At 36.0% G+C, this 20,945-nt stretch overlaps 1 protein-coding gene across 1 annotated transcript in view; it reads left to right on the top strand.

The window, feature by feature from the left end:
• Positions 1–20,945, top strand: part of LOC129399890 (disks large 1 tumor suppressor protein-like) — a 601,778-nt gene that overhangs the window by 540,272 nt on the left and 40,561 nt on the right. Inside the window, exon 4 of the mRNA XM_055121296.1 lies at positions 12,101–12,187. Coding sequence (XP_054977271.1) covers positions 12,101–12,187 — 87 coding nt within the window. The remainder of the gene's footprint in view (positions 1–12,100; positions 12,188–20,945) is intronic.

Below are 20,945 nucleotides of genomic sequence, written 5' to 3'. Positions count from 1 at the left end.
GGGAAGGAGGGGAGGAAATTGGTAGAAGTGGGCATTGGTGCAGAGACTGGTGCTGAAACAATATATGCCTGAAGCCCATCATGCATAATATCCTAATTTCACAATTAATAAAAAATTTAATTAAAAAAGTGAATAGATACTTCATGAGGGAGCTGAATTATAATTGTTTCTTTTATGTGAAATAAAATTTAGGAGTAACTTTTTTTTTAAAAAAAAGAGATTTCCAGTTAATAAGTTAAGGTATTAAAAAACACAAATGCCTCAAAAGCTCTAAAGCTTGTGGTAATGTCTAAGGTAATTTTTCAGGCAAGAATGATGAATGAAGGCTAAAATTATTTGGCTTAATATCAAAAACCCTACTAAACTGACTTTGACTTATCTTTTCCATTTCATTTTTCAGACTACTGTTTTGTTTTGTTTGGGGGCCATACTTGGTGTGGTTAGGTGCTACTTACTCCTTCCTGGTGGGTCTCAGAGGACCATATAAGATGCTGCGAATTTAACTTGGGTCAGCAGTGTGCAAGGCAATTGCCCTACCTGTGGTAGTTCTGGTTCCTGAACTTCATTTTTTTTATCTTTTTATTTTATAAGGTAGTTCACAATATTTGATTACATTTAATATTCAAACACCAATCCCACCACCTTCCCACCACCATAATTGGGATGTTTCCATCCAAAGCCCCAATCCCTGTTCCAAAGCACAACTGAAAGAATATATTTTGCATTGTCCATTATGGAAAACTGCTGAAAACGCTACAAAAACGTATCCATAGGGGAAGCAGCAAGAAGATTGTTCTATTTTGGCAGGAGCTATTAAGACGTTCTTTAGGATATCACTAACATGTTGTTAAAAGTAGAGTGGTGTGAGCTTTTGTATATATCAGAAAATATGTATATGATTGTTTGCCTACTATTTTAACCCCATCAAATGTGGTGTGGTACTCTTGGAGAATGGGCAGCCTACTTATTAAATCAACAAATTTACTAAATTATATCCTATGCAAGGTACTGAACTATAGAACATAGAGGAAATCATAAACAAAATGTGGGCTGTGGGCAAACAACATTAATGAAAAGAAGAAGCAAATTAAATACAAACATTAACACAAAATAAAGCAGAAGATTTTAAGTGTCAAAAATTAAGTTCATTTTTGATTGCACAACACAACATAAACTTCATTTTTGACACTCAAAATCTTCTGCATATAGTTTAGTACCTTGCATATAATTTAGTAAATTTATTGATTTAATAAGTAGGCTGAGAACTTTTTTGGAAACCGTTACTTCATTTGTGTATGAAAATAGGTAGTGTCTAGCATCAATAAAGAATCCAGAGGTCTTTGTATTTTAGGATCAAAATAAAAGTTACTATTTTCAGAGACAATGAAAACAGCTTCATTTATACTCATCATTGACTTTTTGCTCTGTGTTTGGTGCTGTAGGGGTTAAGGCTGCAGATGTGCAAGCTAAGTGCTCTACAGTGGTACTATGTCCTAAGCCCTTCCTGAGCTATCAACTTTGGTAGGGAGGGGATGAGGATGGACCACAGGAGTATTCCAGGCTCTGCTCTCAGGAGTGATCATGACATTTCTTGAGCATAGATAGTACCAGGGTTCTAACTGGTACAAGGCAAGCACCCTGCCCACTGTAATACCTCTCCAGCTTCTATTATGCCTATTTAAAGGAAAAAGGAACCATGCTTAAAGGAAAAATACAAAGAAATAACTACAAAAACTACAAAACAGACAATACAAGGAAGTGCTTAGTTTGCAAAAGAAATTCAGATTGAAAAAAGCACTATGAAATTATTTTAAATAGAAAACATCTCATATCTTAAAAATGAATACACATTAAAATTAAATTATTTGTCTGGGGTCTGTTTCAAATTGTAGAATACACCTGTATAAACACTTTGTAATTATATATGCCATTAAATATATATGCAGATTAATTTTGCTCAGGCACATGAAGGATATTAAGATAATAATACATTCATTGCTTTTAAGGAGCTTAAAATCTACTCAAGTGATTAAGATAAATATAAATAATGATAAATTTATTTTATTTTCATTTTATTTAAGTTGTTCTTCACAGAAACAAGGTGGAATGGTTGTTCATTAAGATATAAAGAACAAGTACATATGCTTAGAGAATCATAGAATAATAGTGCTCCTTGCAGCTGGAGAAGGGAAAGGCTCAACACAGACTTAGTGGAGAAAAGACATGTATGAGTAGTACTTTAAAAACTGGGTAATTGGGGCTGGAACAATAGTACAGCATGTAGGGCATTTGCCTTGCACAAGGCTGATCTGGGTTCGATTCCTAACTTTCCATATGGTCCCCCGGGCACTGCCAGGAGTAATTCCTGAGTGCATGATCCAGGAGTAACCCAAAAAGAAAAAAAATGAAAAAAATAAAAAAAAATATTGTGTAGTTGTCAGAAATGGGGCAAAAATGGGTTATTAAGAGAAAAGTAATGTTTCTAAAGAACAGACTTGAGGTACCAGTGTGATTTTTAAAGAAAATACAAGTAATTAAAAATATAGAACTATAAGTTGCAGAAACTTACTTTAAAGTCTAGGTTTGAGAGTCATCTGGGAGTGAGCAATGAGAACTCAGAGAAAGATGGAAATTTGGAGTAACAGCTGAGCTCAGGGATTAAGAAGAGAAAGAGGAAATGAAAGAAAAGGAGCAATCAGAAAGACAAGATAGAAACTAGGAGAAAAATGTATTTTTGAATATAGAGATTACAGTTTCAAGGAGGAAGTAGTTATAGTTGGAACTCCAGAGAAAAAGAAAACAGTGAGGAATGTGAATAGGAGGTCCTTGGTGAGCTATTAGTATTCAGAGAAGAAATGGCAGTTATGGATTAAAGTCACAAAATGGCTGACTTTACACTGATTCCAACCTAAATTTCTATTTGGAAGATGGTTTATCCTCAATCTATATGACATTCAAAATACAAAATTATTGTCAGAATTTAAAATGATTTAAATTTTAATATTTTAACTTCATATAAACTAAAAATTATAAGCATGTGGCAACACTTGGTTATAGATTTTTATTACAAAAATGTGTGTAGTCCTAATACAGGGTATTTTGACCTAGGACCATTTATTTATTCATAAATATTTTTTATACCTACTTCACTTTCATAATTTTAAGCACCTGGAATTGTTTGCATTTGACACTTTGATATCTATAGCAAAACTAGGGTGCATGACATAAGAAACCCCTGTTTATGCTTTAGCAGAACTGTGGTGAGGCCCAAGAATTTGTATATTTTCATAAGGCTCCAAGTGGGGTCAGCAACATAGAACAAATAGTTGGAGTGCATGTTTTGTTTTTAGAAAGAGGTTAGCACGTGGTTTCTGAAGCACCACCAGCAGGGATCCCAGAGAACAGAACCAGAGATAGCCCTTGAGGACCTCTGGATGTGGTCCCCAAACACACATACACATAAAAATATGTCCATGTAATGCTGTTAGTCTCAAGATTGTCGGATTGGGGTTGTACATTCAATTTGAAAGATTATGCATATACAGGTGGTGTTCAGACAGAACTGAGTTATTTTTTATTTTTGTTTTTATGCACACATTAAGGATGCTAATGCCTTTTGCATTAAATTTAAAGATATAATTAATAGTTTAGAGGATTCTGAAATTCTTAAGTCTCTGAACATACCATAACTATGTAGAAGTGCCTGTAGAGAATTTTAAAATTGGAACATTTTATGATTAGAAATATGGTGGGAACAGGTCTAATATCACTTCAGACAATTCCACTTTCCTTGAGAGTGAGTTATTTTGTGGATTACCTCCGTAGTGCAGATCAAGAAAGCATAAATTGATTGGTTTAAAATTTCACTTTTGCATGGGGCTAAAACTACAATTATGTTAAATATTAAATCTTGGTAAGCCCCAGAACAGATAATTCCATTTCAGACTCATTATTCCTTCTTCAATGGTATATGTTTTGTCTAAATGAAATAATACAAAAAGTATTATCCTCAAAACAGAACCTAGTTTATTATAAATTTTATTAATGTTTCTATTGTTGTTTGTTGCTATTATTACTGTTGTCAGTACCCAGGAGGTCAGGACTGACAAAGTCTGCAGAAACTCCTGCGCAATATGGATACTCAAGTTCTACCGGGCAGTGATCAAGCTGAACCTGAATTCCACTCGATCAACTCAGCTTGGAAATTAATGCTCACCACCCAGATTTGGGGGCACTGTGGTTCTCATGCTGGGGAGAAGTTATACTCTTTGCAGATCAAAAAAAGGGGGGTCGGTTTCCATTTCTACTTAGTTTCCAGCTTTTAAACCTTCATCACAGAAAATAACTTTAGGAGGAGACATACAACCAAACAAAGTTTTGTGAAGATTTAAAGTAAGACAGAGCCAGACAAACTCAACAAAGAGCTCTCTAAAGGAGTCTGGGTACTTTAAAGAATTTCTTTAAGTGTAAGGATAAATATTAATCAGAATATTTTCCAAGAAAGATTGGCTCTTTGGAGATTTTCAATATTGGTATCACTCTCCCTTAAAACCATGTATGGTATTTTTAAAACTTGGATGCAGGGATTGCATACTTTTGTTGTGACAAGAAATCCTGGATAACGGTGCGATTAGGAGAGCACTCAGCCTGTGGAATGGTGCTGAGGATTAAAGGTGCCAGCAAAAAAAATTCATGTTCACAGGGCAAGAACCAGCTTCCGTTCTGACTCCCGCATGGAAGGAGTGACAACTATTTCAATTCTGCATTGCTATTCTGAGAATAAAGAGCATCAGTATTCTAGTGGATATCTCTGGGTTCAGTTGGCTAAACCATCTTTCATGACTGGTGACCCTATTGAGTCTTTGCTTTAGATGATTTGGGCTGACTTTCTTTGTCAGAGAGTCCAATCAACCTCTCTCACTCCCCAAAACCAAAAACATATTGCTTAGAGTAAGGCTACAAAATCCATAGCTACAAAGTGAAAGAACTTGTCACAGTTTTCAAAGAATATTCAGCATAGCCTTTAGTTTGGGCCTCACTTTAAAGGAGGATGATTGTGAGCTTGCTAGTACTAAAGATAGTAAAGATAAAAACTTTAAACACAAGAAATAAAAATCATTCAAACTGAAATTTTGTAGAATTTGACAGAAAATTGTAGGTATTGAGGAGCTATTATCACTGTATTGAAGGCTTTTACATCTGAAGTTAAATTGGTTTTGGATCTTGAATATCTCTGGGACAGAAAATGAATGACTGAAAAATAATATACTAAACAGTCAGTGTTTAAGGTAGTCAGTTATAAGATTTGAGTTAGGAGAAATGTATCAATGACTGAAATCACTTATCAATAATCTACTTTAAGCCTTCCATGCCCATTCACTAATTTTTTTTGGCCATACTATGTTGAGATTTTTTTTGTACCACTCCTGCTTCTTTTAGGTCATGAAGACTGTAGTTTTTTTTTTTTTGACATTCAGGTGTTCTATATTGTTTCTTGTGAATGGTTACAGAGAAAATAGAGATAATTGGAGAGTTATTTGTTTGCAACATTAGCATTTCTATACCTGTACTCTTCCTGATATAATTCCCCCTGAACTTTATGAAAATTTATAGTGGAATGCTAATGTCAATTATATATTTAACAGTACAACATTTACGTATGGTATATTAATTGGCCCCAAAGGCCCCATATACAAGGTCACTTGGCTTTTCTATCACTTGGCAAACCTTAACAAAATTAAATTATTTGAATCCTGTTATCTCCTTCCTACCACCCCTGGGACTCAATAGATTATGTTTTGGGGTGACTGCAGTAGAATTGTAAGTTTTTGAGTCTTGCCCTCCAAGAAGTTCTCTGGAATATTTGCAAGGGTATGTATGAACTTTACCTCTTGGGAGCATCAAAATGTTAGCTTCACTTTAAATCATCTTTCTTCTTAAAGAATCTTAATCAGTAAAAACTGAGAAGGGATTATGAATCATGTGAAAAGAACAAGCTCAGCTCTGTAGCAATAAACAAGGCACATTTACTACTGATTTTGTGTATCAGGGAAGTGGCAGTTAGTTCATTAAAATGAGCTTCTAATGTTTTTAATCCACTCAAGATCATATCCATTGAAGCACCATAAACTTTGTCATTCTACAGACAGGTAGACTGAATGTGCATCTCCTTGGGTCAAGGATCCTTCAACCCTGTACTACCAAAGTAGATGTGCATAGTAAGGACCCACTTAGACCGACTAGAATCAAGTTGCTGACTGAGCACACACTGGCACCATTGTTTCTTTGGACACATTTTTATACTAAACATGCAGCATCTCAACCATCTCAGGTTTATCACAAAATAAACTATGATTTCTGTGATATGAGGGCTTTCTGTGAATTTTTCAAGTAAATGAACTTGGCATTCTTTTCAGCCAGGTAAGAGGTCTATTTATTATTTATCTTTCCTTGCAAGAATATATCAATTTTCTGATTTAATAGTTTATTTTTCATTTTCTTATTTCTTCCTAAATATTAAAAATTATAAGACATATTGCCTCTCATATGAGGATCTCTGTTAAGAAGATGTAAATAAATGCAACATTCACTCCAAATAGATAAAATTATAGGAGAAGAGGAATATCTATAATAGATTAGATTGATAAAAATTTTGATTTATTTTGATAGTTGTTTCAAATTTCTCTCCTTCTACAGTCAACGTGAGTTTATTTCTCTTGAAATATTGTTGGGAACTAAGAGAACACTTTTCCTCACCCATAATGAGTGTTAGGACCTAGGGTTGATTAGCATATTTGTGAAAAAGTCTTCCCATCAAGTAAAAGTTGGCAAAAATCTGAGGTCTTATATAGAATCTAATGTGTTGTACTTGGCCTACAACCATTTTCATTTATTTCTCCTCATTTCTGGGCAGTAAAGGAAAGGGCCATTAGTAGCTAAATCCACCTACAGTTTGGTCAACTTAGTAGATACCAATTTCAAAAGAGGTTCCAGAAATCCTTTTTAATCTTTCCCATCCTCTTCCAGAAAATAAAAACTTATTCAATATTTTATTCTTGTCACCAAAAAATTTAAGAACTATGAAAGGTCTAAGATTTTTCTCATACTTGCCAGTCAAGAACTGTACCACAGTTTTATGAAGACTCCTTGGACAAAGACACAAATTATAATAGCAACAGCAAAAAGGTATTTTCTTAAAACAGTTCAAATCTCAATTCATGTATTATTTACTATTTAGTATTATTTTATTTCTACTTCTTTTGAGGTACCATGATTCACAATGATGTTAGTGATGGTTTTATACATACATCATCCAACATCAATTTTCCTTTGCCAATGTCCCAAATACCCTTCCCATTTCTTCCTCTCCAGAGTAAACTCAGTTCTATAGACCAACTCTTCAGTTCTTGTCCCTGGCTATTTGTTGCTCCCTTATTATCTTCATTTGGATATCACAATATCTATTTCTCTCTTTCTGACTGATTTCACTCATCATGATATTCTGTAGTTGCATGATTTGATCTTTTCTTATAGCTAAGTGATATTCCTTTGTGTTTATAGCACAGCGGGTAGGGCATTTGCCTTGCATGCATTTACCTTGCACATGGCTGACCCGGGTTCGATTCCTCCGTCCCTCCAGGAGAGCCCAGAAAGCTACAGAGCAGAGCCTAACAAGCTATCCTTGGTGTATTCGATATGGCAAAAACAGTAACAACAAGTCTCACAATGGAGACGTTACTGGTGCCCACTCGAGTAAATCGATGAGCAATGGGATGACAGTGACACAGCGATAATGTATAAACATATAAACATATATGTACATATGTATATACACACATATATGTGTATGCACATAAATATATATGCATATATGTATATGTATATGTATTACAACTTCTTTATTCTTCAGCACTTTGGTTGTTTGTAGATATCTTGGCTATTGTGAATATAGCTGCAATGAACATAGGCACAAAATGTGTTTTTGAAATACTGATTTTGGGCCCTTGGGTATAGATATTGTGAAGTGAAATTTCTGGGTCCTATGTAGGCTCAATTCTTAATTTTGGTGGGGAGAGGTTCAGCTTGCATCACACGTAGTGGTGTACAGCACTTATTACTATTTTTGTGCTCATGGATCACTTCTGGAATTGCTCATGGGAATACATGAAGTGCCAGTGATCTAACTTGAGTGAATTCCATGCAAGACAAATGCCTTAACCTGTGCACTATTACTCAATTAGCTTTTAATCCAGTTCCATATTTTTTTAAAAGAGGTTGCATCAGTCAATATTCTCACTAAGAGAAAGGGATATTTTTGATCCACATCCATGCCAGCACTGTTTTAGTATTTTTTTATATGTTCTAAATCTCAATAAGTGTGAGGTGATTCCTAATTGTTTTGATTTACATTTCTCTGATGATAAGTGTTGGTGAGTGTTTTTTCTGTGTGTATATATGTTTTCTTTAAAGAAGTTTTTATGCAATTCTTCTAGCTCTCTTGATGGGATTGTTTATTTTTATGTCACTACATTTTATAAGTGTTTTACAAATCTTGAATATTAATTTTGTCGAATGAATGCATGAATGGCAAAGATTTCCTCCCATTCTCTGAGGTGTCTTTTTTCCCAGTTTTCATTTTTTTGTGTGCTGTAGAAAATTTTATTTTGATATATGCTCAGTTCTATAGACCAACTCTCTAGTTCTTTTCTTTGCTTGTGTACACTGGCGAATGGCATTAAATTACTGAAGATGCCATTCGATTCAATATTATGAACGGTTCTGTCTTTTTATTGGTACATTTTACAGATTAAGGTAGAGTATTGAGACTTTTTATCCACCTTGAATTGACTTTAAAAAAAAATCAATAACTCTAAAAATGTATTTTAATGTGAAATTGTTATATCTCATCATAGGATTGATAGTCCTTGTCTAAGAATTTACTAAGCTGTTCATTGCTTGTTGAGCCTTTTGTGTAATTGTTTTTGTATGTTGAGTTTAGCTGGATGCTCTGTTACTTTCACATCCAATTTAGTGTGCTCCTATTGAAATTTCAGTATTGAGAAATTAGAAGGTATTGGCAGCTGCAAATCGCAGTCTAGAGACTTCAGATTCTATGGTCTGGGCCAATGAGTTGACATGGCAGAAATATTGGAGGTGTGCATGGCTGCGAGAGCTTCTAGAAGCAGTGGGATATGAGGGGAGAATGCCTACCCAAACTCCAAGAAAACACCAGAGTTCTCAGTCTGGGCACTGGGGTACCCAAAATTATTTGCAGTTTGGCATCTTTGCAGAGAATATTAGTGAAGCAGTATAGTTGAGCCTTTGGTATGACATCAGGGGTGAGATGTGAGTGCAGTTGCAGGGGCTTTGGCAGGACATGTATACTCAACCCACCCACCTCTTAAGTACACCCCAGAGTTTTCAGTTCAGGTTTCTATGAATTTTAGCTGCTTGGCTAGCATCTCCTTGGGGACTTTTTCAAGAATCAGTAGAACATGATTAGCAGGTGAGTCAACATGCTGGGTTGAGTTTTGTGTAAGGTGTGAAATAGGGGCCTCAGTTCATTTTTCACATGTGGCTGATTAGTTTTCTCAGAACTGTTTGTTGAAGTAGCTTTCCTTGTACTACTCCATACTCCTCCTTCCTTTGTTGAAGATTAGTAGCCCATATACCCGAGGGATCCCAATTCTATCCCACTGTTCTGAAATTTAAAAAGTGAGTAGAGTCATTACACGGAACCGGGGGCAGTCCCTGGGTGTGACCGTCCAGCTACTGGAAGATGGGGAATCTGTGTGGAAGAGGCCCAGTCCCCATCTGAGCAGGCTTGGAGGTCTCATCCCCGGGTCCCACACACTTGGGTTCCTCTGCTGGTTCCTTCATGTGTGAGGCTCTTCCAAATGTGTGGAGAGGGGCCTTGAGCATGGCTGTGGCTAGGCTCCAGAGTTCTTTGGCCACAGGAGCTCTGCTCAGGGTGGGGAGAGAAACTGAAGCCCACCCCCTCCGAAGGGCTCCGGGGAAGACAGCCCGGGGAAGACACCCCAGGGAAGAGAGCGACGCAAAGTCTCTTGACCCTGCACCTGGTTGTCTTTACCAGTTCCCTCGGGCCCCTCAAAACTTACAGAGGAACCCAGGTGTGTGGGACCCAGGACTGAGACCTCCAAGCCTGCTCAGACAGATCAGGACTGGGCCTCTTCCACCCAGATTCCCCATCTTCTAGTAGCTAGACGGTCACACCCAGGGACTTCCCCATGTAATCCCACCAACGGCCAACATCCAAAGACTATAAAACCAAGCTCCCATAAGGAGGCCATCTGATGGGCTAGTTCATTTTCTGGGGGAGCCTGGCAAGCTACTGAGAGTTTCCTGCCCACATGGCAGAGCCTTGCAAACTCCCCATGGCGTATTCGTATGCCAAAACCAGTAACAATGATAATGGGTCTCATTCCCCTGACCCTGAAAGAGCCTCCAATGTGGCACCATTGGAAAGGACGAGTAAAGAGAGGCTTCTAAAATCTCAGGGCTAGGACGAATGGAGACATTACTGAGACTGCTTGAGAAATTCAATGATCAACGGGATGATGATGATGATGATGATGATGATGATGATGATGATGATGATGATGATGATGATGATGAGTAGAGTCATGGCCAAGTATTTAAGAATTTTTTATTGAGATGTAGTTTTCAGTAGTATCAGTTGAGGTACTGCTCTATCTATCTTTCCAGGCACATTTCAAGATCCCTTCACCATTGTCCCTCATTGTCCTATTCTCCTACTACCCATGTGGTCTCCTTAGTTTCCAGTTCCATAAATCATGTTTCAGGCTTTGTTCCCATTGGGGATTATCTACTCCTTTTCTTTACTGCTATGTTTTCCACATATGAACAAGATCACCCTATATTTCTTTTGTATTTCTCTTTTATTTTCTGACTAATTTCATTTTGCATTGCATCCTCCATTTCTATCCAAGTTGGTGCAAACTCCAAGGTTATGACTTTTATCATAGCTTGATATTTATATAATATATAACTGTGAGATACATGTGTGTGTATCTTACAATTTCTTTAAATACCTACTCCTCTGTTGTTGGGCACTTGAGTTGTGTCCAGAGCTTGACTACTATTATGACACTGATGAACATAGGTGGTTATATGTCCTATTATTATATTAATGTTTTTTGTGTTCCTTGTATAGATACCCAAAAGTGGAATTGCTGGTTTAAGTGGAAATTCAATTATTAAAATTTTGAGGTTTCTGAACTATTTTTTGAAGATATTGAATCCTGTAGCAATCCTGTATATAGTGAATGAGTATTTCTTTAATACCACATCTCCTCCAGTACTTATTGCTTCTGGTAATTTTGATACAAACAATTTTTTTCTAGTATGATTGACACACCACTGCTGCTTTTGTTTGCTTTCCTCTGATAATCAGTAAAGATTACAGTTTTCTATGCCTTTTAGAACATAAAGGTTAATTAAAAATGGATTAAAAACCGAGATATAAAACCTGTCCCTATAAAATAAATAGAGGGAAACATAAACAGGACTCTCCAAGATCTTGACCTCAGAAGAATCTGTTCTCATTGGCAAAGAAAGCAAAAGCAATAATAAATGTGGCTATATCACAGTAAAATGCTTCTGCACAGCAAAAGAAACAAGACCTTAAAAAAGACACTCTATTGATTGGGAGAAATTATTTGCATACCATACATCAAAGGGCTAATACTCAAAGTATATAAAGTGCTCTCAAAACTCACCAACATGCAAACAAACAACCTTATCAAAAATGGGGAAGAAAATAAACAGATACTTTCTCAAAGTTACTAAGATAAATTTGAGTTGGAAGAAGTATTTCATCCTTTTAAGTATTCTCTTTTACCAAAGAGAATGCAATACAAAAGCAATACAAAATACAAAGCAATACAAAAATGTGTGAGATCATACAATTCTGTTCTAAAACTGGCATCAACAATATATAATACTATTATTCAGATCTTAGGCATTTTAATGTGCATGTTAAAAGTTTTATGAACATTTGGATTCACATTGTATAAAACAAATAAGTATTGATTTTCTTCAACTTGTTTCTTGTTTATAGCTTACAGTTTGCAATAAAATGAAGGAAAATACTGAGCAAAACAAAGACAATCAGCATTTTGAAAATAAAACTGATGAAAAGATCAGTGTAAGTATTAAAATGTTTTCTGTTTGTTTGTTTTGTGTTTTGTGACTAAAATATGCTTTATTCTTTACAGGATGTAGACTAATTTCTGTCTTTGGCTTGATCAACATATTGAATTCTCCTGCTCCTGAAGTAATATGGATTCTATTATTCTGAGTATTGTGTTTTCATTTTGAGGACTTTTTATATTTTCTGTTATATTTTCTTAAGTTATTAGTTATCACACAACCATTTTACTTTATTTTAAGTTTTTTTTTCTTTTCTTCTGTCTGGTCAACATCTACTCAAGTTTCTCCTAGCTAGAAGTTTTCAGTTTTTCCTATTGGAAAAATTACTGCTCCAGGAGGAGCAGTACTCTGAATAGTACTTTTCTATTTTATTATTTGTGATTGTCAATTGGATATTTACTAGAGAGAGGTGGTCAAAAGAACTGTAGAATGATTGGCTAAAGAAACTCTGGTATATTTACACAATGGAATACTATGTAGCTGTCAGAAAAAATGAAGTCATGAAATTTGCATATAAGTGGATCAACATGGAAAGTATCATGCTGAGTGAAATGAGTCAGAAAGAAAGAGACAGGTATAGAAATATCGCACTCATATGTGGAATATAAAGTAGCTGAGAGGTACAAGCTTACAATGTTGTGATTCCTGGCAGACATTTCTCTGGACTTAGTTACTAAAATACTAAAATACAGAAATCCAAAACTGTGCTACTGCTAGTGCGGCCTCCTGACCTCATATTTCTTCATTCTCAGCAATGTAAAACAAATTATCAAATGCTTTCTTTTCAGCAGATCGACTTTAGGGGGGAGAAACTCCAAATCAATAATAGTGAATTTTTTGTTGAAATATTGAATGTAATCAAAGTAAAGTGAAAGTAAAGTGAAATTTACCAGTTACACATGTGGGGTGGGGGGCTGGGGAGGTGGGGGGAACGGGGGAGGTATACCGTGATTCTTGGTGGTGGAATATGTGCACTGGTGAAGGGATGGGTGTTTGAGCATTGTATAACTGAGACTTTAACCTGAAAGCTTTGTAACTTTCCACATGGTGATTCAATAAAAGAATTTAAAAAATAATAATAAAATTAAATTAAATTAAAAAAAAGAACTGTAGAGTAACGCTAAAGAGGTTGTAGGGCTTTTTGTGTTGAGATCAGTAACTTTAAACCAAGAGGATGGTGTCATTTTGAAGTGAAAGTGTTTCACAAATTAGTAACTTTATATTTAATCTGTTTTTGATCAACAGTAACTAGATGATCCTTATTTACAACTCCATTGATACAAATAAAGGTTTCATTCTCTATTATTTTTTAAAAAGATAATAGACACTAAATCTCACCAGGAAAACAATGAAAACAAATAATTGCCTTGATAAAGTTACCAGGCCTCACTGGTATTAAAATGTGCCAACTTGTCAAGCAGGTAAAGTAGGATTAAATCACTGTATCACTGTCATCCCGTTGCTCATCGATTTGCTTGAGCAGGCACCAGTAACGTCTCCATTGTGAGACTTGTTACTGTTTTAGGCATATCGAATATGCCACGGGTAGCTTTCCAGGCTCTGCCATGCGGGTGAGATGCTCTCAGTAGCTTGCTGGACTCTCCGAGAGGTACAGAGGAATCAAACCCGGGTTGGCTACCTGCAAGGCAAATACCCTACCGACTGTGCTATTGCTTCAGCCCTGATAAATATATTTAGGAAACTTTTTTTATGTGTTTATTATTGGGGGTGGGGGTAAAGTTTATGGACCCACCAGTGATTCTCCATCCACTAGAAAGTCAGTTCTGCTTAAAGACCTGAGAGTATGATGCTGCTCAAGTCTTGGAGTGCTGGTAAAACCCAGAGCCCTCTCCCACCAAGACCTGTGCAGCAGTGCCAGGAGCTTCCAGGGCACTGGAGGACACTCAAAGGATCATATGGTGCTATTAGCAGTCAAACCTGGGTACTACTCCCAGCTCAAACTTATGTTTCTATCATGAGAAAATTTGTTACTAATATGTGCTTTTTAAACTTTAAAAGTTTCAGAATCTTTATTTTATAGGGTAGTTATGAGGTTTTAATTAGATCCTTAATATGAATATATTTAATAATGCCGAAAAATAATAGATTTTCATTCTATTGAAATAACATGCAAGTATTATTTTTAATTTTGGAGATGCTATACTCAATGACAAATATTTCTGTGGGTTCTTTGGATTCATGCCTATATTATGTAACTAAGAATCTAACTTTAATTTTTTGCCTGAATACCATTTGCTCAAGAGGAGGCCTCTGTCTTGCTGATTTCTACTTTTTTGCTGCCCCAAATAAGTGCAAGTTGAATTAAAATAAGTTTCAGTGACAGATTCTTAAAACAGCTTAAGAAAAAAATAATTATATAGCAAATAAAAAAAAACTCAACTGCTATAAGAGTAAAATATCATTGAAACCTTGGTTTAAAGACCATTCTTCAAAGGCTATATTAATAGTAAATCATGTTATAAATTGTAATTATGTCTATCTATTAAATATAACACTGACATGTTTTTTTATCTTCAAAATGAGGTATTTGGTTAGTGTCTGAAGAGTCTCTCAAATTTAAAGCTTATTCATTCTATGACATTCAATTTTAGATAGATTATAATGTGTAAATAGAAAAACACAGTGACAACACATTTAAATAATTTTAGTCAGCAATAGCTAATGAATCCTATGCACATTTGTTGGTAAATATTCATCTAAAAATTAAGCAAGAAGAACTTTATTTAGCAACATTAGTTTAAGAAAATTTCAACAACCCAGTTCATAGATCAGTGATTCTTAAAATGTTCCTTCAGTCAGTAGCATAAGCATCCTTAAGGGACCTGTTGAAAGCAGGTCTTGAGTTCTACCCCCTAACAACTAATCAGAAATTCTGGGTGTTGAACTTGGACATCTGTGTTTTGAGAAGTTCCCCAAGTGATTCTTAAATATGCTAATTTGGGAAACACTGTCATGCATAATAAACCTCTGGGTCCTCCTCTAGGGATTCACTTACCATCTCTTTTGTAACGTGCTTTAAACTGGCCAATTTAGGGAAAACCCAAGAGTGATTTGAGGATTAGACACTTGAGATGGGAGAACTGACATCATACAGTGTTTAGAATTCTTGTTTGTTTTACTCAAACAAGAAACAGTGATCTGATCCTCGCATGTCACACACAAAAAAAACCAAAAACAAAATATAAAACATAAAACTCTGGGACTGACTTTCCAATATCACTCAGAAATGTGCATATGCCCTACACTGTTTTTTTTATTCCTTATGAGATTATCAGTTTCCCATTCACATTATTTATAAGTCATAAATGTGGGAGGTGCCTTACCTAAAATCATTATTCCATGAAAATTAAGAGTCAGAAATAATACTCAATTGCATTTGTTACCTGTGTTCAACATAGAGTTTTTGCATTTTTTCATTACACTTTCAGCTTTTTTTAAAATTTATTTTATTGAATCACCATGTGGAAAGTTACAAAGGTCTCAGGCTTATGTCTCAGTTATACAATACTCAAACACCCATCCCTTCACCAGTGCCCATATTCCACCAGCAAAAACCCCAGTATACCTTCCACCCACCGCCCCCCGCCCCCTCCTGCGTAACTGATAAATTTCACTTCATTTTCTCTTTACCTTGATTACATTTCATATTTCAACACAAAACTTACTATTGTTGTTGGAGTTTCCCCCCAGAAAAGACAGCCCTACTGCCAAAGAAGCATTTGATAATTAGTTTTCCATTGCTGAGAATGAAGAGATATGAAGTCCTGCTGTTCCAAGTACACAACACTTTTTTTTCTCCTTCCCGTGCCACCAAGTTCATGCCTGCTTAATAGTCCTCATAATATGGCTGACGCCACGCCACCCAACAAAGGGTAAAAAAAATGAGAAAGAAGGATATTTCCTGTCCTCCGCTGGCATGGGGCTATGGCTTAGTTCACAGTCTAGAGACATGGCTGCAAGCAGTTTCTGGAACCAAAAGTAGTCTAGTTGGCCTCTGGATCCTGGTCGATCAGCAGCAAAGTGGCTGCAGAAAAAGTGTGGCCACCCAGGTCGAATCTCGGTGGAGTGTGCGCTGGTATTGGCCCTGACCCAAGACTGCCCAAGCGTCCTGCTGTTCCAAGTACATAGTTTTTTTTTGCTTTTTTTTTCTCCTTCCCGTGCCACCAAGTTCGTACCTGCTTAATAGACCTCATAATATGGCAGACACCACACAGCATTTCTCCCCAAAAAGGGAAAAGAACCGAGAAAGAGGGATATTTCCTCTCCTCGGCCAGCGTGGGGCTATGGCTTAGTTCACAGTCTAAAGAAATGGCTGCTACTTTGATTACCTTTAATATTTCAACAAAAAACTCACTATTATTGTTTGGAGTTTCCCCCCAAAGTCAGACCTGCTAAAAAGGAACTGTTTCACATTGCTGACAATTAAGAGATATTAGGTCGGTTTTGGATTTCTATATAAAGTCCAGGAAAAATTCCGCCAGAAATTGCATCCCTGCAAGTTTTTACTTCCCTTTTGTAGTTCTCATAAGATGGAAAAGCCTGGAGAGAGGAACCCTATCCCCCTGGCGCCGCATGGGGCAGTGGCTCAGTTCACAGTCTAGAGGCATTTCTTCAAGGTGCTCGTGTCCAAAGTAGTTCAGTTGGCCTCCAGGATCATGCTCGTGGAGCAGCGGAAAGCTATACTTTCAGCTTTAATTTCATTGAGTTTGGAGATGCATTGCCTGTTGTTGAACTCAGACAACTGATTTCTCATACTTACAATGCAGAGTTTTAAATTTGATTTTAAAACTTGCTTTTCATAATAAGATTCAATAACTCAGAGGATTTCCTCATTGGTTTTAGAAAAATATACTAACGCATATTTATGCAGTAGAAAGAGAAAAAGGTCATATGGGTTGAAGAGTTAGTGTACTGCTTAAGATACTTTCCTTGCATATGGCTGACTCTGAGGCTCCCTGGAACACATGTTCTCCTGGGGATCAGTAGGAGTGATTCCTGTGTACAGACCTAGGAATAAGCTGAGCACAGTCAGGTGTGTTGCAAAACAAACAAAACAGATTACCAGAGTATTACCTTGACCATACGGTCAATTAATAATGTGACTTAGAGCATTATTTTCATTTGTAAAATGTACATCAAACTGCTGTGTACCTATACTGGTGTGATTAGGCCCAACTTTAAGTTATATGTGGATAGTCTGTCAGCTATTTACTCTAGTTATAGCAAACAGCCAGCAGATATGACCAGAATACTAAATATTTCTTAAATATTCTAAATGTGATATAATATTTTAGTTATTTTGGTATTTTAACTCTTATTTCTTAATCAGAACAGCAATTGCAGTCAATCTTATAAAATAGAAGAGATTGGCCAATAAAAAATAGTGAATACTGTGAAAATATCACAATAACTGGGAAGAAAGTTAGGTCTCAAATAAGAACAGAGAAGTAACTAAGTAGAGAGAAACTTGACAGAAGGAAGGCTATAGACTATAAAGGAATAATTTTTTAAGAGGAAGTCCCATAGGAACTGGAGAATATGCATTCTTTTGTACTCTTACTATTTGGGTGTTCTTTGGCAAATCCCTCATTTGTGCCATGTTCCCTAGTCTGAAGGGAAGGGCCTTGATTAAAAAATTTATCTGACTTTCAGATACCTTAGAAGTGATAGTATATTTAATATATTCTGTATATTTAACAAAGAATTTAAGAAATCTCAAAATTGTTTTTATTTTTAAAGACTGTTCTGTATGTTACTGTAATTTGTTAAAGAACTCAGATCTAGTATCTCTATTTATTATCCTTGCCAAAATTTATAAGAAAACTTATTTTCCTTAGTGCCACTCAGCTGTGGGAATGAACATTTTAAAGTTTGTTTGTGTAGGGAATTAGAGCAGAACAAGGATTCCCTTGCCTTTATATGCTCTCCATGGTCCTTATTTTAATAGTGATTGTTCTGAGTTAATCTTTCTAGTGATGTAAATTAAAATAAGCCCCAGAGTCATAGGGTTAAAAGTAATTGTAATAATAATCTAAAATAGCATTTCTCAACTGGGGACCATATAAACTCCTTCAGTCCCTTAAATATTACAGCGGGGCCACTATATGAGACTAGGGGCAAGGTTGTGGGGGTTGAAGGAAGAAAGGAAGTTTATAAGGGTGTCAGAGTTGGAAAAAGTTTGACAAAGACTGATCTAGGCTACATTTGGGCACATTAACTTTCTTCAGTTTTAAATCTCTGATGATGTAATGCAAAAGAGGAATCTATTGGGAAGTCTCTTAAGGTAAGTAATCCCATCAGGGTAAGTTTAAATGTCATGTGGCTATTCTTTCTATTAAACACATGATGAGAAAATTATTTTAGCCTTGAATGTTTTTTTCCTATTTTTCAGTGAAAGTAAACACACAACTTCTAAGTATCTGGAATTATTAAGGAAGTATCTATAATTTTGTTTATTAATTTAAGCTTTTGAATGTTTTTACTTCTTATTTTCAGGCTTGTGGATATTGTACTTAAGACAAAACTTTTGTGCTGTCTCAGAGTCAGTGTTCTGCCTGTTACAGATGAATCATTCCATCTTTGAACTTGCATAATAGGAGATAGTTCTGACAATCACACAGATACTTTTAACTCTTCAATACAGAGACAAACTTGTTTATTCAACAATACCTCTAAACTAACACAAATCTCACAAAATAATATTTTATTTATCTGTATTTAGGAACCTGTTTGAAAATAATAAAATATACGCTGTTGAGATATAGACCACTTAGAATCAAGCACTTCAGTTTTATGGTACTTACTACTTAGATCAGTGAATCCAATGACTTTGAAAGAGCATCAAATAATTCTGACAAAGTAGATGTCTAACAAAAGAATGGGATTGAAATTAGATGGTCCAAAATGTAAACTTTGCTCATTTACCCAGTCAATGGAATGTTTACCAACACTGATAAGCCTACTCAGAAGTCACATAAAATTTTTCCAAGACCATTTTTCTGAAACTCAATTTCCCTATCCTCTGAGAGTGTCCCACCCGCACAGCAGAGCCTAGCAAGCTACCCGTGGCGTATTCGCTATGCCAAAAACAATAACAACAAGTCTCACAATGGAGACGTTACTGGTGCCCGCTCGAGCAAATCGATGAACAAAAGGATGACAGTGCTACAGTGCTACACTAAATATGTAAATATGAGTGTTTAAGGAAGGATAATATGTTCTTGAATGTGTCTAATCAATAGTCTCCTAAGTAAAAAGTTGGTACTGTGCTGAATCTAAAAAGTACACTTTATTTTATATAATTGTTAAGCAATGTGGCCAGTATAATTTACATTTATGGAACAAAGCTATATACAAAGAAAAAACGCAATGTGCTGGAGCACATGCTTTCTATAAGGAAACCTGGGTTTCATCTCTATTACTCTGTGGTTAGCAAAGTACCTCAGGGTAAACCAGGAATGACTAAAACAGGAGTAGTCACTTAGCACTGCTGGATATGGCTGACAAACAGAAACAAAAATGATAGATTGCAAATTTCATGTTGGATACCTGATTTTTAATAATCTTAAAATATTGTGATGGCATTTTATCTTAGTAATTTTTGAAAAATATCTGTATTTGGCAACTGTTTAGTGTGAGACACTGTTATTAACATTGGCAGGACAGTTGTGGATGGTGGCCAGAGATATAGCACAGTGGGCAGGGCACTTGCCTTGCACACAGCCAACCTGGGTTTGATCCCCCCTCCCCGACATCTCATATATTACTCACCCCCCACCCCAGTATCATCAGGAGTAGTTCCTGAGTACAGAACCAGGAGTAACCCTTGAGCATCGACAGGTGTTGCCCCCAAATCAGGTGTTAGCCCAAAACCAAAGCAAAATATATATATAAAAAAAAAAGAAGAACAGAGACCAAACAAACCAGGTGTTTGCTCTCAGGAATAACTTTCAAATAGAGAAAAGAGTAAGATATGAGTTAGGATGATATTGTTTGTTGAAATTACTATGAAGAAAATTAGCAGTCGTACAATTGATAATGAGAGGAAGGAATCTCATTTAAGCAGGCAATTTAAGGAAGGTGTTACTGGATGTTAAGGAAAACTAGTTGTGTGAAGATCCAGGGAAGAGAGTTTCTGGCAAACAAATTCAAGGTCTTTATTTTGTTATGTGAGTTGAGGGTGTGTAGAGGTTCTATACAGTGGTGCTCAGAAGACCAGTAGTTCCCTTCTGGTGTTCTCAGTCGAACAGAACCAGTAGTCAATGCAAGAGCCTGAGGATGCAGGGGGTCAAAGAGAAGATCTTCTGGGGCACAACTGTGAGGCTCATGGACCATGTGGTGGCAGGGGTTAAAACTGAGACCTGCAGCAGGCAAAGCATGCACCACTGAGCTATCTCTCCACCCTCAAATTGACATTTTAGACCATTAAACATTTTAGATTCATAGCCTGTGCACAGTTATTCAGATTTACTAACTATTCTATAGCATTGTATAATGGGAATATTTGGCTTATAAAATAATGTAGCTAATGTTCAGCAAGTTTATGTAAGCTTTATTTCATAAGGAAAATAGAATTTTTATTGAATGTTTTCATTATTTATAGTTTACTACTTATCTGTTCCTAAATTTCATAGGTTGTTTATAATTTGATGATAATGTTGAGATTGGAAAAGTCATATCAGCTGGTCATATTTCAATTCATTTATATTAGAAAAATGAGCATGTCTATGCAA

Source organism: Sorex araneus, chromosome X, assembly GCF_027595985.1.
Source record: "Sorex araneus isolate mSorAra2 chromosome X, mSorAra2.pri, whole genome shotgun sequence".
In the NCBI taxonomy this organism is placed as follows: Eukaryota; Metazoa; Chordata; class Mammalia; order Eulipotyphla; family Soricidae; genus Sorex; species Sorex araneus.
The sequence above is the reverse complement of the archived record's forward strand: the minus strand, read 5'-3'. Positions and strand labels throughout refer to the sequence as shown.